Genomic DNA, 18,370 nt, shown 5'->3' with positions numbered 1-18,370 from the left:
CAATTACTGTGTAAATTACAGGGAAATTACACTAATTCTTATGCAACTGTAATTCTTGTGCAACTCACTGAAGTCACAGGGCAGTTACAACGTAATTTCCAGGGCAATTTTGTTTGCTTTGTCTTTGTTGGGTAACATAATTTTTCTAGATAGTTTTTGGGGTTTGTCAATGTTAGGTGATACTGTGAAACCTGCAAATCTACAGATTTATAATGTAACTCAACTGCACATTTACACTATAACTCCATCGTAAAACTGTAAATATACTAGTGTTATTCAACTGATTCACTACTGTAAATTACAAATGAGGTTCACAGATTTACACTAATTTATAGTGTTATAATCTACAGTTCTTACACTGGTAATATGCAGTGGTTTTCTTTTTCATAATTTCAAGGTGTGCTCATGTAATTACAGTGCTATTTTTGTTCTACTGCTGATCTACTTTGTTTTCATGTACCCCCCCTCCCCCTCTTTGTTCTGTTGTTTTGGCAGTGGGTCTAGTTGAGTGCAACCCGTTTGGCCACAGTAATATTTACACAGTATCTTTTTTAGAAGTCCTAGTAATAATGCCATTGTAATATTTACACAGTATCAGTGTAAGTTCTGTGTAAATACAATCACTGATTATCTATAAGTTCCTGTCATAATGTCACTGTAATTTTCAAACAGTATGTATGTAAGTTCTGTGTAAATACACTGTAAGTATCAAAGTACCAGTGCTAACTTTGATTTAAGTTGTGTGTATCTAGATTGTAACTCATAAGGCATCATTGTAAGCACACTGCAAGTAGACTATAATAACAGTGTAATTATCACTGTAATTTTCTCTCTCAAATGACAGTGTAAGTTCTGTGTAAATCCACTGTGATCATTATTTTCATACTTCCAAGTTTTGGTCATAATGTCACTGTCATAATCACACGGTATGAGTGTAAGTTCTGTATAAATGCACTGTATTTTAGAAGTTCCAGTGCTAATTTGACTGCAAGTTTTCTGTATTTAGACTGTAACTCTTAAGATATTACTGCAACTGTAAGTTACCAGCAGATTGTAATGCAAGTCTAATTATCACTGTAATTTTCTCCCAAATGACTGTAAGGGGACTGTACGTCAACGCCATTGATGTCAGACCTACAAACTATAGTTGATGGATCTGTAGTGTTTTTTCGGGCTGTGGTCTTGCGATAGTTGTAGCTAACGTATGTTTGAACCCGGGTCCAGCTTCAACCCACTTAGGATTGGCGTTTAGCGTTGACATACATATAGCCAGATATACAAAAAGGAGACGCACAAACACATACAAGTGTCGTTCTATTATTGGTTGGAAAACTTGACGGGTCCTCAATTGATTCTCAGTCAAACGTCAAATAGACACTCCCAGCCAAAAGCTATGATATCCTGGTATGTTGGTTACTGCCAATTGACAGTGTCACCAGGTGTATGAAAATGTTTTTTATAGGAGGTGTATGAAAATGTTAAAACAGAGGGGGAGATTTGAAGAGACTTCTCAGACGAAAGACAACATACCAAGGGTTTATTCTCAATTCTTACCTGCTGCCTGTTGGAGTACTACTGAAGCCCTTAAAGTAGCGTGACCAATCAACTGGTGTCTTGTTCTTTGAGCTAAAAAAAAGAAGAAGAAAAAAACTGGTGTCTTGTTCTTTTCCTCATCTTTTGAATTTCCTTTGTCGCAGATGATCATCTCTTAGTGACAAAGATGCATTTGGGCAAACTGAATCAGAACCATTTCCCTTTATTATTTGTCCTATTCATCAGAATAACCTTTTTTTTCTTGGAGATATCATCATGCATCAATGGCATTACACTCTTCAGGCTGTACAAAAATGCACCCACAAACAATAATCAAAAACAGAGAAAAGTTAAAAAGACAGCAACCCTCAAACACTGGACGGATTGCGTATGCAAAAGAATCAAGCTCAGTGTATGTCTATCGAAAACCCCTACTAAGAAACGGTACATGTATACCAAACTCAGAAAAAACAAAATACATCTGAATTACAGTCACTGCCGCGGCCGGCCATTTAGTGGTTGAAGGCAGTGCAGTCTCTTCTGATCTCTCCGCCGCCGCCGGTCTTCACCCCTAGTCTCCCCACCTTCATCATCGACTCCACGAAGGCCTGGAAGAACCTCGGCTCGCTGTCGGCGAACTCCTCCACCGTCTTCCTTGACCCCCCGTCGGTGAAGAGCGCCTGGTCGGAGGTGAAGAGGCCGATGCCGTTCCTGAGGTTTTGGTAGTAGATGTTGTCGAAGACGACGGGGGTGAAGGGGTCCATGTTGACGGCGATGGTCGGGCCGACGTCGGGCGGGCACGCCTCCATGAGCCGCTTCGCGTACTCCGGGTTGAAGGACGGGTCGAGCTTCACGGTGCTGCTGTAGTTGTACAGCCGCTTGGTGAAGCGGCTGCAGTGCGCGAACCCCACGGTGTGGGCGCCGGAGAGCGCCACCATGTCGCGCTGGGACAGCCCGCTCCGGTAGAAGATGTCGGTGAGCTCCTTGACGTGCATGTCCGGGCCGGGCAGCTTGTCCTCGACGTCGCTGGCCTTGGAGACGAGGCCGTCGAGCCGGCCGAGCTCCACGCTCCAGTAGGGGCCGGACGCCTGCAGCCAAATCGTTTACGCAGGGCGCAGGGTTTCAGAACTGAAGGACGATGCAGTGAAAATGTTACTGGCGTGGAGATTGAGGTACTAGCTATTTACCAGGTGGACGACGTCTCTGGCGGCGAGGGCGAGGATGTCGGCGCAGGAGACCACGCCGGGGCACTTCTGCTCGACGGCCGCTTTGACGCGGTTGACGGTGTCGTAGCCGTCGCCGGCGAGGGAGTCGTCGTCGGGGGAGTTCTTCTCGGCGTCTTGGTTGCGAGAGGCTATCAGGACTGAAGCGTCACAGCCCTGTGATTGCAAGTGGGGTCAGCAAGCATAAAATGGCAACGGCCTGAAACGGGAATATGGCCGAAGAAGTATGGGATAATTGTATTCATGCCACTAGTTGTGTCCCACTCGGCTGATTTGCCTCTACTTTTCGAAAATTCTCGATTTTGCCCAAGTCCGTTTGCTCCTCTTAAATTTTTGCCCTTCCGTCACGTTTCCGTCCAGTTAGTGCCGTTTGACCATGTGTTGACCGTCTTTGGACTTTTCTCTGGACCGTTTTGCCCCTGCTTTCTCACTCTCTCACCAGACACTTCCAGGTGGGACCCATCACAGAGAAAACTATCTCTCTCTGTACTCTGTCATGTGGGACCCATGCGGGACCAAATATCTCCAATTAACATTGCCATGTGTTGTAAACATCAAATAACTAACAGATCATGTAACTAATTAAAACAACAGTAATTAACCATTAGTCCATATAGTTAGATGGGGCCAAGTTTTTCAATTTTTTTTACATCGGGTCAATGATTAAGCCGCGGGCATCAGGCCATGTCCACGCAAGGGCAACAGATCCACGCGAGCACGGCCACGACGGGCGCCGGCCACCACCACTGCGGCGCTCATCCCTCTTCCCTCTTCTTCCTCCCCGCTCATCCCCGACCTCCATCCCGGCCATGGCGCCCTACACCCTACCGCCGGCCGCCGGTCCCTCCCCGACCTCCATCCGGCCGGATCGAGTCCAGCCGACGCCTCCCGCAACCGGATCCGCCGTCTCTGTCGCGTCCCCAGGCCCCGCGCCAATCCTGGCCTCCCCTGCATCGCCTTGTCTCCCCTGCAGCCATGTCGTCCCTGGATCCGCCTTGTCTCGGTGGCTCTCGCGGATTCGGCTACGGGAGGCGCGGGCACTCCGGCCACCTATCTCGGCCACCAAGCTGGACGGCGACCTTGGCGGCGTCGCGCGACGCAGGGCTTCGCTATGGCTGCGGGGTAGGGAGGTGAGGTTGGCGGCGCTGTTGGCCACCTATGGGGACACCGTGGCTGCGGGCACTCCTTGTCCACACGCGGGCGCCGGCCTGGCCACCGATGGGGACGTCCGTGTGGCTGGTTGCCGTGGCCTTGCGCCAAACCATGGCGGCGGAACATCGAGGGTGGGGATTTGAGAGAGAGGAGGAGAGGGGAACTGGAGGTTGACCGACGGGAGAGAAGAAAAAGTGGTTGGGATGGTTTTCTCTGTGATGGGTCCCACCTGGAAGTGTCTGGTGAGAGAGTGAGAAAGTAGGGGCAAAACGGTCCAGAGAAAAGTCCAAAGACGGTCAACCCATGGTCAAACGACACTAACTGGACGGAAACGTGACGGAAGGGCAAAAACATAAGAGGAGCAAACGGACTTGGGCAAAACCGAGAATTTTCAAAAACTAGGGGCAAATCAGTCGAGTGGGACACAACTAATGGCATGAATACAATTATCCCAAGAAGTATCGATCTGACTGTGATTAACTCATGACAATGTACTCAGGATTCGGATTTTGCGTAACCCATTTCGAGTTGCTTAATCTTTAGATTACCATGTCCTCACATGGGACAATCTTCATACAACTCATGTGGATAGTAAGGTTTTATGATCTGTGTTTGTTTTCGGAGCACAATGCGTCAATAGAAAATGAAAATGCTAAAAACCTGACTACAACTTTTTAAGCATGGTAATTTTGATGTTTTCATGGCAAATTACATTGTCCCCAAGATGACAATTTCCTTAGCAAGCATGACAACATATCTGTCCTCCCGACATTGCAATTTGCTATCTCGGGCGTTCGATTTGTCATGCTAACATCGCAAAAAAAGAAACGGTCGTGCTAAAAATAATAGTCTGACTTTGGATTTGCAGCGAAATCCATAGAAAAGGCTTATGTTGCATCCAAGTATAGGCAGGCTCCAAGTGGGTCCGACCCAACTGGTGGCCTACATGCCTTCACGCTCCTGCCTGGATCCTACTATGCGTAGGTCAACCCAAACAAGAAAAAGGAAATAAAGAATGGCAGAGCGGCAGTAAACATCATTACGCGCACGGTAATCGGCAGAGGCATCTCTTCGATCTTTATTCTTCACAGCTTTGAACAAGCTGAATGCTCAAAAAAAAAAAAGCTGAACTTGTCGCTTACTACTCTGCTTCCTAGTGTTAGAAGAATCACACTCTCTGATGAAGAAGAAGAAGAAGAAGAAGAAGAAGAAGAAGAAGAGGCCGGCAAACGTAGAGCTGGGGTGATGATGATCTGCGGCGAACGCCGAGCACGCCGAGGCCAGAGAGATCCATCCGACAGGGCGGGAATTTGATAATGAGGATAGCAGGTGAAAAGAAAAGTCGCGCTGTCACATGCACGCATAGGCTGTCGCAACCGACGACCACGCGAGGCGATCGAGTTGTTCCTTCCACCTCCCTCCCTCCCTCCCTAGCTCCAGCTGCCTCCTAAACCACGCAGCTGCTGCCAAATTCCCCTTACTTTAACTAACTAATCTCCTTTTTGTGCTGCTAATATATGCTCGTTCTCAAGAGAAAAAGGCCAATTTCATCAAGAGAAATCGCTAATGAGAATTGGCGTGGGAAGAAGCTTGCTACCACTGGAAAGGAGTGTCCACTTGCAGCTTTACCCTTTTTTTTTAATAAAGAAAGTGTGGAATCGCTGGCTTTATTCCAAATCCGAGCAGGCTGGAGAGCAGTTGGAGCTCACAAGAACCGCTGAATTATTATTTTGGAGAATCAAGAAGAAACTGCTGAGGAATCAAAAGCTGATAGGCGAATCAATCAAATGCGCTCATCTCGTTCTAGCATCTTCTGTTTCACCAGCCACCCCAATCCTCTCTAATTGGTCAGATGCCCGAACGATTTAGCAAATAATAAAGCAAGTACAAGGCGTCCAATGCAAGCTTAGCACATGTATCAGGTGTTTGATCCATGGGCGGAGGGACGATGAACTCACATTGACGAGGCAGTCGTGGAAGAAGAGCCGGAGCACCGCCGGGATGGTGACGATCGTCTCGTTCTTCTTCCTGGTCACCTCCTTCAGCACGATGTCCTCCAGCTGCGGGCACGTCGTCTTGTAGTAGCCCGGCGACATGCCGCCGCCGTACGCCGCCCCGGTCAGTGAGGACAGCATTGCCGCCACCAGGGCCGCCGCCGCCACGGCGCACACGCTTCTTCTCCGTTTCTCCATGAGTATGGGTCCGGCCTACTAAGCTGTAGTGGTCGATGGAGGGGGAGGAGGCCGGCCTGTAGGGGGACACCGGACACGACGACCGGGGAGACGAAATGGAGAGACCGAGGCGGAGATAGCGGTGGTGGTGAGACCTGAGGAGAGGGCGATGCTTTATAGCGGTCCTAACCCGCTTCAGGATTTGGCCGGAATGCGGCTTAATTTCTGCTTTAAAGTTTCCACTGCCGACGACTTTGAACTGATTAATTTTTTTCACTGAAAAATAAGCTGAAATGTTCAAAAAAAATTGCGACATGATTTGACCAATTCATCAGTTCAGGTGAAATATTTGGTTTTTATCCAACATGATTGGCAGGATAATCTTCAAACCGATCCGCTTCCTCTTTGGCATAGCATAATTTAGGTCTCATATGATTTTACCATTGCCAAGGTGTCGTGTTTTTACATTATTACATTGTTCGTTTGTGATTGACATAATAAAAGCATCTTTTACTCAAAAATATATTCAAAAATGAAATAAACATTGGGCAATAGAATATGGGATGCCAACTTTAAAATTAAAACCGACATACTAATATATAGGGGGGAGGGGGCAACTTTGCTCGATAAAAACTCCTTTGGCTTACACGTTCGGTCCAATGCATATTACCAAATAGCCCTACAAACCGTTCCCAAACTTGCGGAAGGCCCAACATGGACTATCAAATGTCCACGGACACGATAGATGTCTGAAATCCCATAAACTGTCCTCAATTGATGTTCACAGATATGTCCGAACGTGTTAGCGGACAATTGAGGATGTCTGTTTTGGTGACTCCCATCGAAGTTTCCCTAAGCTTCCCTAAGACATATTCGCCTACGTTAAAGAAAAATTTGCATGCAGGGTTTTCATCTTGAAAGACTTTGATAGATAAGATGACAATTGGCATACATGAAGAGAGTTTTTTTAAGTAACCACACCCATGTCGCTCTCAGGGGCCGCGGGGCCGGCTCGAGCGAATCATAGCTGCCACGCCCACCACCTCCACTTCATGTCCCCAGCTAGCGTCAGAGAACATTAGTGAGCAAAGCATGTCGGCCATGGTAGCGGGGCAACTGTTGATAACCCACAAGTGTAGGGATCTATCATAGTCTTTTTGATAAATAAGAGAGTCGAATCTAACCAGGAGCAGGAATATTTAGTTAATAAAAACTAGTAAGGAATCAGTGTAAAAGCTGCAATGATTGCTTGATGATTAATTGATCACAAGAGAAATTGCAAGACGTAAATAGTAACCGGAGTGCAGTGAAGCAAGCGAATCCATTCTTAATCATGATAAGGACAAGCTAGTTGTTTTACTTATATGGATCAAATCGCTTTTGAGGACACATGAGAGTTTCCCCAAGTTACTTTCATCTAGTTTCATTAAGTTAATGTTCGTTGCTTTGATAATTTATTGTGCAGTGAAACCTAAGATAATGTGTTGTTCTTACTGTAACAACAACATACTTATGATTATACCCTCTATGCAAGTGATCCACAAACAAAACAATAATTAAGATAGAATCTAACCATAACAATAAACTTTGGGGATCCAACATCCCCTCATGCAACGGTTCGTAAACTTAGGGTTTGGTGATTTTTTACACTCCAACTTTTTTTTTCGACAAAGGGTAATATATTAATATCAAGATGATATCAAGTACACCCAGCCTCTGCAACAACTCAATGCCACGAGTAACTCGAGGCATCAAGGATGCACACAACCAAAAAAAAGAAAAAAAGAAAAAAAGATCTAAGACACGCCGTAACCAACAACGATACCAAGCACTACCGTGATAACACACGAGTTGCGAGTAGGTTCTCCAAAAGCAACGTCTTCAAGAAGATAAGGACACACAAGTGTCACCGTTGCCAGATTCAGTCAAATACTAAATCCCGAGTTTTCGCCCTGAGAGAAGAACTGAGCAACATCATGCAATGCCTTCAACAAGGTAACGATATCGAAATACCGCCATTGCCAGGTATGACCGGCGAAGGACACACCATGGGTTTTCACCCTGAAACTCCAGTCCTGGTACTGAAGTTGCACCACCAAACGCAACCACAAAGTGTTGTTGCAACCGCTGGACCACCCCTTTCATTCCTTCAATCCTTGACAATGCCGAACACAGACAAACACCCACATGTGTCGTGTTCTAGACCACTCGGCAACGAATATGCATAATCCTCGTGCACAAGGACCATGGAACATCACATCTCAGAGCGTCCTCAGCCTGAATGTTTGGCATTCCATCCATTGTCCATTGCTCACACACACAGTTCTGATGGGAAAAGTTGTGCTCCTATGAGCTAGTTGACTGGCGACGACGCGACTGCCAGGAGCCATCGGTACCCACGATAAGGGCACCTTCGGTAGACCCATGTCATCCTCGCCATCTGCTGATGACAAACTTGGGAAAAGGATCCCTTCAGTTGTCCAGTTGCAGCCGTGGTTGTCCATGCCCCTAATCTGCAGATTGGAATCAGATCGGATCACAGTCAAACCGCAAGTGACCGCCATCGCCATGGATGGCATCTCCGTCTTCAAATCTTGATCCAGCGCCGCACAAGTCACCGTGGCCAACACCGCCTAGATCCAATGGCGGCCGCCGCGCTGCCCTCGCAGCCGCTCCAGCCAAGCCACCACCAGAAAGTTGAGGCCGCCGCCCCGATTCCGAGCTCCGCCGAGCGCCAACACCGTCTAGGGCCGACCCCCGCGCTAGGCTGGAGGTCCCCTCGACAGGAGAGGACGAGAGACCGCCACCGCCGTCCACCGAACGGGTCTTACCCGTCGGTTTCCTCCGGTGGCAGCGGGGTGGATGGAGAAGAGGGGAGACGGGGGCGGCGTCTAGGGTTTCACCCATGCCGCCCCCTAGGAGCGGAGCGGCGCAGAGACGTAGATCTTTACACTCCAACTACCCACCATAGATAATAATAATCACACAATGCTCTCCTCCAGGCCCATGAAGGCAAAGTGATATGTAGTCAATGTTCGCACATCTCCACTAGAGAATTACATCACAACATAATATCAAAACATTGAACTTTCAAACTCCACAAGATTAATAGTAACAAGGTCTATCCCATGTCCTCAAGAACATAATGGGCTAATCACAACACATCATATAGATCATGATCATTGAAGATGAATAAATGATTAACAATCTAAACATATGGATCTTTCACCAACAAAAATTCTAAGCATCAACTACAATGAGTAATCAACATGAGAAACTATACTCAACAAAGGATCTGGGGTAAAATTTCATAGATCAGAAATTTATGGTTGAGGGAGATGATGGTGTTGATGAAGATGATGATGGAGAAGATGATATCGATGATGAACAGACTACTGGCAATGATGCTAGTTTCGAATTCCCCCTACCAGAGGGATGGATCTCCAGCAGAACAGTCTGCAGAGGGCAAAAGTGCACCCCCCTTTTCTGCCTCGCAGACGGTGCTAGAAAAATCCCATGTTTTCTCCCCGAATAAAAAATATAGGCCAATGGGCGTCATGAGGCGGTGCCTGTGGATTCCACGTGGCCACACTTGATGTCCTACAATACATACATGGTAGGGTAGCACCTTCGTGTAAGTATCCCTATAGTTATCATTTCCAATGAAGAGAGGAAGAGAGTAGTGTGAGTGGTGTTTCGATCACACACAGGTGGTCACTGGTCTTGTGTGAAGTAACTGTCTGAAAATTTGCAAATGGGATTATTGTCCCCTAAACAAATATACTAATGGTGGTGAAAAGGGTTGAAGGTTGCAGCTATAGTAATAATGAACTAAAATTAAATAACACAAAGTATACAATTGAAAACTGTAGTAAAGAAGTTAGACACAGAGAAACTTCGGATCAAGTGTATCAGTGCGATGGTAATAGCAGTTACCTTCAGTTATGATTCTAATACATAGATTGTTTGTTCAATAGGCGGATCACCCTTGAGTGGTTGAACTCCTCCACACTGGATTTGTTCTTCCATATAGTCATGCTTCAATGTTTCCATTACATGATTGTTTCCGCAATTAGGGTTGTGAGACCGGAACAATGCATTAAGTTTAGTGGATCGTTGTTATCTCATATTGTCTTCGCTCCTGATAGATATCGATACTTGTCACCTGGAGGTCATAGATCTGCTAAACAGTATGTATTACCTATGTAAGTCTTCGGATCATGTTGCTTGGACCCTTAAATTCGCCAACACACATTACGTACGCCAAAGATAAACAACTTACTACAAAAATCATTAAACTATAATAACAAATGATGATAAATAGATTAGACACAAACGAATCATACTAATCCCCTACATCTCTCCCGCCTAGGGGAAATTACTCATGCATGGAAGGATAATAACCAAACAGCACAAAGATGAAGACAACAGAAATCATATCGATATTTTCATGAAGATCCACAATAAGAAGAATGATTTAACAAATCTCAACCTTAAGATGAGTGCAAATAGTGAAGGAAATATGCTGTAGAGGCAATAATAAAGTTATTATTTATATTTCCTTATATCATGATAAATGTTTATTATTCATGCTAGAATTGTATTAACCGGAAACTTAGTACATGTGTGAATACATAGACAAAACAGAGTGTCCCTAGTATGCCTCTACTTGAGTAGCTCGTTAAGCAAAGATGGTTATGTTTCCTAACCATAGACATGTGTTGTCATTTGATGAACGGGATCACATCATTAGAGAATGATGTGCTAGACAATACCAATTCGTTAGCTTAGCATAATGATCGTTAAGTTATATTGCTATTGCTTTCTTCATGACTTATACATATTCCTCTGACTATGAGATTATGCAACTCCTGAATACCGGAGGAACACCTTGTGTGCTATCAAACGTCACATCGTAACTGGGTGATTATGAAGATGCTCTAAGGTGTCTCCGAAGGTGTTTGTTGGGTTGGCATAGATCAAGATTAGGATTTGTCACTCCGAGTATCAGAGAGGTATCTCTGGGCCCTCTCGGTAATGCACATCACTATAAGCCTTGCAAGCAATGTGACTAATGAGTTAGTTATGGGATGAAGCATTACGGAACGAGTAAAGAGACTTGCTGGTAACGAGATTGAACTAGGTATAAGGATACCGACGATCGAATCTCGGGCAAGTAACATACCGATGACAAAGGGAATGACGTATGTTGTTAGGTGGTTTGACCGATAAAGATCTTCGTAGAATATGTAGGAGCCAATATGAGCATCCAAGTTCCGATATTGGTTATCAACCGGAGATGTGTCTCGGTCATGTCTACATAGTTCTCGAACCCGTAGGGTCCACGCGCTTAACGTCCGATGACGATTTGTATTATGAGTTATGTGTTTTGGTGACCGAAGTTTGTTCGGAGTCCCGGATGAGATCACGGACATGACGAGGAGTCTCGAAATTGTCGAGAGGTAAATATTGATATATTGGAAGGTAGTATTCAGACACCGGAAGGGTTCCGGAGTGTATCGGGTACATACTGGAGTACCGGAGGGGTTACCGGAACCCCCCGAGGAAATATATGGGCCATATGGGCCATAAGAGGGAGGCTAGCCAGCCCACAAGGGGCTGGCACGCCCCCCACAAGGGAGGAGGCCGAATTGGATTAAGGAAGGGGGCGGCGCCCCCCTTTCCTTCTCCTACTCCCTCTCCTTTCCCCCTTTCCCCCTCCGGAAGAAGGAAAAAAGGGAGGGGGCCGAATCGTACTAGGACTCCCCTCTCCCTGACGCGCCCCTTGTGGCTGGCCTCCTCCTCCCCTCCTTTATATATGGGGACAGGGGGCACCCTAGAGCACAACAATTGTTTCTTAGCCGTGTGCGGTGCCCCCCTCCACAGTTTACTCCTCCGGTCATAGCATCGTAGTGCTTAGGCGAAGCCCTGTGCAGATCACATCACCAACACCGTTACCACGCCGTCGTGCTGACGGAACTCTCCCTCGACCCTCTGCTAGATCAAGAGTTCGAGGGACGTCATCGAGATGAATGTGTGCTGAACACGGAGGTGCCGTACGTTCGGTACTTGGATCGGTTGGATCGTGAAGACGTTTGACTACATCAACCGCGTTAACATAACGCTTCCACTTTCGGTCTACGAGGTTATGTGGACACACTCTCCCCCTCTCATTCCTATGCATCTCCTAGATAGATCTTGCGTGATCGTAGGATTTTTTTTGAAATTGCATGCTATGTTACCCAACAGTGGCATCCGATCCAGGTCTATGCGTAGATGTTATATGCACGAGTAGAACACAAAGAGTTGTGGGTGATAATAGTCATATTGCTTACCACCAACGTCTTACTTTGATTCGGTGGTATTTTTGGATGAAGCGGCCCAGACCGACATTACATGACCGCATTCATGAGACTGGTTCTACTGATGTGCTTCACACACAGGTGGCTGGCGGGTGTCTGTTTCTCCAATTTTAGTTTAAGCGACTTTGACTACGGCCGGTCCTTGTTGAAGGTTAAAACAACACACTTGATGAAAGATCGTTGTGGTTTTGATGCGTAGGTAAGAACGGTTCTTGCTAGAAGCCCGTGGCAGCCACGTAAAACTTGCAACAACAAAGTAGAGGACGTCTAACTTGTTTTTGCAGGGCATGTTGTGATGTGATATGATCAAGACGTGATGAGATATAAATTGTTGTATGAGATGATCATGTTTTGTAAAATTTATCGGCAACTGGCAGGAGCCTTATGGTTGTCGCTTTATTGTATGAAATGCAATCACCATATAATTGCTTTACTTTATCACTAAGCGGTAGCGATAGTCGTAGAAGCAATAGTTGGCGAGACGACAACGATGCTACGATGGAGATCAAGGTGTCAAACCGGCGAAGATGGAGATCATAACGGTGCTTTGGAGATGGAGATTAAAGGCACAAGATGATGATGGCCATATCACGTCACATACTTTGATTGCATGTGATGTTTATCTTTTATGCATCTTATTTTGCTTAGTACGACGGTAGCATTATAAGATGACCCCTCACTAAATTTCAAGGTATAAGTGTTCTCCCTGAGTATGCACCATTGCTACAGTTCATCGTGCCAAGACACCACGTGATGATCGGGTGTGATAAACTCTACGTTCACATACAATGGGTGCAAGCCAGTTTTGCACACGCGGAATACTCGGGTTAAACTTGGCAAGCCTAGCATATGCAGATATGGCCTCGAAAAATAAGACCAAAAGGTCGAACATGAATCATATAGTAGATATGATCAACATAGTGATGTTCACCATTGAAAACTACTCCATCTCACGTGATGATTGGACATGGTTTAGTTGATATGGATGACGTGATCATTTAGATGACCAGAGGGATGTCTATCTAAGTGGGAGTTCTTTATTAATATGATTAACTGAACTTTAATTATATCATGAATTTAGTCCTGGTAGTTAGGGCTGGGCATTCGGTTCCCTCGAACCGGTCGGTTCAGTGCTTCGGTGCTTTGACAATTTTGGTTCTTAGAAAATGCTAACTGATTGGCTAACAAAAATTCAACTAACCGATAGATTGGTGCCCCGAAATTTCGGTTCAGCGTTCGGTTAAACCCAAGAAAACCGAATTTGCCTGACAGCAGGCTTCATGGAAGAAAGGAAGTTCTCTGAATATTTGAGCGGTGGAAGAAAGACAACACAAAATTGAATCTTCCTAGCAGTAGCGCTCCTATGTACTAATCAACTTCTTGTGAACAGATAAACAAAGCAAAGAACAATTACCAACCTGTGGTAAATAAAAGAGATAAAAAGAAGACGATGCAATCCAGTTGAAGTGGAAGAAATAAGGGGAGGGAAGAAATAAGCTGCCGATTGCGAGGCGACCAGGTCGCTGTGTCGCTGCCGTCGTCGGTGGGGAACGAGGCCAGGAGAGAGAGAGAGAGAGAGAGAGAGAGAGAGAGAGAGAGAGAGAGAGAGAGAGAGAGAGAGCATGGCGGCTAGGTTGGATTGGGGAATCGGTCTTCGCATCAGTGGGTGGACGCGTGCTGTAGGGTCCTTTATGGACCAAGTACGATGTGTGTGAGGATGTCGGCCTGTTGGGCCACCTGGTTGTTGGGCTTCTGGGCTCATTCGCTTTTCCATCCTATTGTTCGGTGTTTTCGGTCAAATCGGTGCATCCAGGTTGGAAACCGAGATCACCGAATTAAATTCAGTTTTTCAGCATTCAGTACCGAACTGAAAAGTGGATTTTCGGTTCCTGGTTCATTCGGGTTCGGTCACGGTTTATTCGGTGTGGTTTTCGGTCCTCGGTTTATTTTGCCCACCCGTACTGATAGTATTTGCATACCTATGTTGTAGATCAATAGCTTGCCATGTAGCTCCCCGTTTATTTTTTTGATATGTTCCTAGAGAAAAATAAGTTGAAAGATAATAGTAGCAATGATGCGGACTGGGTCCATGATCTGAGGATTATCCTCATTGCTGCACAGAAGAATTATGTCCTTGATGCACCGCTAGGTGACGGACCTATTGTAGGAGCAGATGCAGACGTTATGAACGTTTGGCAAGCTCGGTATGATGACTACTTGATAGTTTAGTGCACCATGCTTTATGGCTTAGAACCGAAACTTCAAAGACGTTTTGAATGCCACGGAGCATATAAGATGCTCCAAGAGCTGAAATTGGTATTTCAGACTCATGCCCGAGTCGAGAGGTATGATACCTCTGACAAGTACTTTGCCTACAAGATGGAGGAGAATAGCTCATCTAGTGAGCACGTGCTCAGAATGTCTGGGTACTACAATCGCTTGAATCAAGTGGGAGTTAATTGTAACGCCCCGAGACCGATGCGCGAGAATACTTCCATATGTTCCGGGTTTCGCCGTGTGTTTCATTTGTGCCTGCCCTTTTATTTTTGCATAGCATCATGTCATCATGCCATCATCTCATAAATCTTTTGCAACTCAACTAAATAAATGGCATGGATCATTGATCCATTTAAATCGAGAGAATTCACATGGTGATTCTCTTTATAACATATCCTCCCAATATTAGGGAGCTATATTAAATATTCCATTAGTTTGGAATTTACCACAACACACGTGCATGATAAATCCGTTGGCCTTTTCTTCTTCATGTTTTGACTCTCTAACCTTGTCTATAATTCTTTCTTTATCTATCGAAGCCCCACCAAAATTCTCAACATTTTTGGACCTTCCCAACCCTCACTTCCTATTAAAATTATTTGAATTAAATCAAATGAGTTTGAATTTAAATCCTTCAATCATGGCCTTTTTCTATTTTCTCGGAACAAGCACATTTTTGTGAGTCCGGGAAAATTATCCGCGTGTCCAACTTCTTCCCCTAACCTCCCTTTCTTTTCTTTCTTATCTCTGTTTTGTTTTTACTTTCTTTAGAGTGAGAGAGATAAGAGAGCCCAGCAGGCTGGCCCATCTGCAGCCCAGCCCGCACCCCTCCTAACCCTAGCCCACCTGGACCTCTGCTTATCCCCTCGCCCTTGCAGCCACTCATCCTCTCCCTCTCATCCTCCCACGCCGCCGCTACACACGCACGCAGAGGGGCAGTGCCCCACGCCCGATCCCCTCGACCACTACCTTGGCCCCGGCCATGGCGACCGCGCCGGCGACCCTGGAGGCTGCTGCTCCGCGCCATCTCCGCTTCCTCGTTCCTCTGCCCGTGCGTCGTCCGTCCTCCAGCCCTCATCCACGACCGCGCCAAGACCAGCGAGCAGCTGCCCGCGTTCCACGCTCGAGGTCTCCTCCTGGACTCCTCTGCCTTTTGCACCGGCAACGGCGTCGCCATCCGTCCTCGCGCTCCCGCAGCTCTCGGTCTCCTTCCCATGCCCAAACCTCCATGGCGTCGTCGCCCCCCGTCTTGAGCCCCGCCGGCGTCCAGCCTCCCCGTGCTCGACCTCGACCTCCTCTGCTTCGCCTTCTTGCCGTAGATCGTGTCGCTGCGTCTCCTTCACCTCCTGCCCGAGTCCCCTATCGTTGGTCTCCGCTGTCCCCGTGCACCTCCGCCGCTGTTGCTTCATCGCCAGCTTCCTGTCCACGAGATCCGGCGATGCTAGCCACCAGGACACTAAGAAACCTGAATCGCCAAGGCCGGACCCGTCAAGTACCCCTTCGGATTCGTCAAGACCCTCATGTACAACTACACCCGATGATGTGACAAGTACCCCGACAACATGTACATCTACGCCGCCAAGACCGGACCGAAAAGTATCCCCGACGTCGCGTGTACCACTACCGTCACCCCGAAGATGTTGGGATCATCAAGTACCTCTCCGAACGAACGTGAACGACTACCATCGCAAGAATGGGACCGGAAAGTCCGAAGACCCCAAGTACCACGACATCGATGACATGAACGTCTACGGAAACTTGTGCAACGATAAACATGTACCACTACCGCCGTCGCGAGAACGCCTACTTCCCTCTACGAACGAGAACCATCCCCTTTGCACGCTTCGAAGGTATAACCATCGAGACGACGCCCGTGAATGAACACATGTGTGTTGTATGTTATGCTCGTGTTTGCATCGTGTCCGAGTTGTCTCTTGCTCGGTCCTCCTCGTTTGCCGCTAACCCGTGGGAACCCGGTAACTGGGAGCACCCCACCGTTTATCGCATGACCCGCATCCGCACACTTCTCCTTTGCATCGGTATCTCAATCGAGTTAACGGGAACCGGAATGTTGCCGTGGCACCGTTTCGTTATCGTCGCCGTGGCACCCCTTTCATTTCCGCCACGATGATAAATGCTTCATAATGCTCTTATCAACTTTTAATAAAATTTGCATAAACTTGCACATGTCATCCGCATCATGTTAACAACATCAAGAATGTTTAATTTGTTGTTTGCATTAATTTGCTAAATGCATATGGGGAGTTACCGGAATTGTTGTTGTTGTTTCCGGCCTCATTTAAAATGCCTAACTGTGTATTTTACTCATGTTTCACCTCTTGCCATGTTTAACAACATTTAATATTGTTGGGTACATAACTGAGAGAGAACTAAATAAGTCATGTGATGCTCCGTCAATATGCAACCCGTTGCATATTGAGCTCCACTTAACTTGTAGTGTTGTTTGTGCACTTTGCCCATGCTTCATTAAACTGGACATGCATCACAATTGTTTGTGCATCATGCCATGCTTATGTGGTGGTTGTTTACCATGATTGTTTGCTTCTTTCCGGTGTGGCTTCTTCGGGTTGGTTCCGATAACGTCGCGTTTGTGAGGAACCGTTCGACTACGTCCGTTTGTCTTCTTCATGGACTCGTTCTTCTTCCTTGCGGGATTTCAGGCAAGATGACCATACCCTCGAAATCATTTCTATCTTTGCTTGCTAGTTGCTCGCTCTTTTGCTATGCCTATGCTGCGATACCTACCAGTTGCTTATCATGCCTCCCATATTGTTGAACCAAGCCTCTAACCCACCTTGTCCTAGCAAACCGTTGTTTGGCTATGTTACCGCTTTGCTCAGCCCCTCTTATAGCGTTGTTAGTTGCAGGTGAAGATTGAAGTTTGTTCCTTGTTGGAACATGGATGCTATTGTTGGGATATCACAATATCTCTTATTTAATTAATGCATCTATATACTTGGTAAAGGGTGGAAGGCTCGGCCTTATGCCTGGTGTTTTGTTCCACTCTTGCCGCCCTAGTTTCCGTCATATCGGTGTTATGTTCCCGGATTTTGCGTTCCTTACGCGGTTGGGTAATAATGGGAACCCCTTGACAGTTTGCCTTGAATAAAACTCCTCCAGCAATGCCCAACATTGGTTTTACCATTTGCCACCTAGCCTTTTTTTCCCTTGGGTTCTGCAGACTCAAGGGTCATCTTTATTTTAAACCCCCGGGCCAGTGCTCCTCTGAGTGTTGGTCCAACTGAGCGATGTCCGGAGCTACCAGGGGCAACTCTGGGCTGGCCCACCCGACGTCTGGCTCATCCGGTGTGCCCTGAGAACGAGATATGTGCAGCTCCTATCGGGATTTGTCGGCACATCTGGGTGGCTTTGCTGGTCTTGTTTTACCATTGTCGAAATGTCTTGTAACCGGGATTCCGAGTCTGATCGGGTCTTCCCGCTAGAAGAAATATCCTTCGTTGACCGTGAGAGCTTGTGATGGGCTAAGTTGGGACACCCATGCAGGGGTTTGAACTTTCGAAAGTTGTGCCCGCGGTTATGGGCAGATGGGAATTTGTTAATGTCCGGTTGTAGAAAACCTGAAGTTGACCTTAATTAAAATACATCAACCGCGTGTGTAACCGTGATGGTC

General features: G+C 46.5%; 1 protein-coding gene across 1 annotated transcript; it reads right to left on the bottom strand.

The window, feature by feature from the left end:
• Window positions 1–1,736: 1,736 nt before the first annotated feature.
• On the bottom strand, window positions 1,737–6,226 carry LOC119334250 (peroxidase 55-like). The gene is made up of 3 exons (XM_037606852.1): window positions 5,867–6,226; window positions 2,721–2,912; window positions 1,737–2,621 (listed from the first exon to the last, which is right to left on the bottom strand). The coding sequence occupies exons 1-3, from the start codon at window positions 6,098–6,100 to the stop codon at window positions 2,046–2,048; spliced, it is 1,002 nt and encodes a 333-aa protein (XP_037462749.1). The 5' UTR covers window positions 6,101–6,226; the 3' UTR covers window positions 1,737–2,045.
• Between the last annotated feature and the right edge of the window lie 12,144 nt (window positions 6,227–18,370).

Source organism: Triticum dicoccoides, chromosome 7A, assembly GCF_002162155.2.
Source record: "Triticum dicoccoides isolate Atlit2015 ecotype Zavitan chromosome 7A, WEW_v2.0, whole genome shotgun sequence".
Taxonomy (NCBI): domain Eukaryota; kingdom Viridiplantae; phylum Streptophyta; class Magnoliopsida; order Poales; family Poaceae; genus Triticum; species Triticum dicoccoides.
The sequence above is the reverse complement of the archived record's forward strand: the minus strand, read 5'-3'. Positions and strand labels throughout refer to the sequence as shown.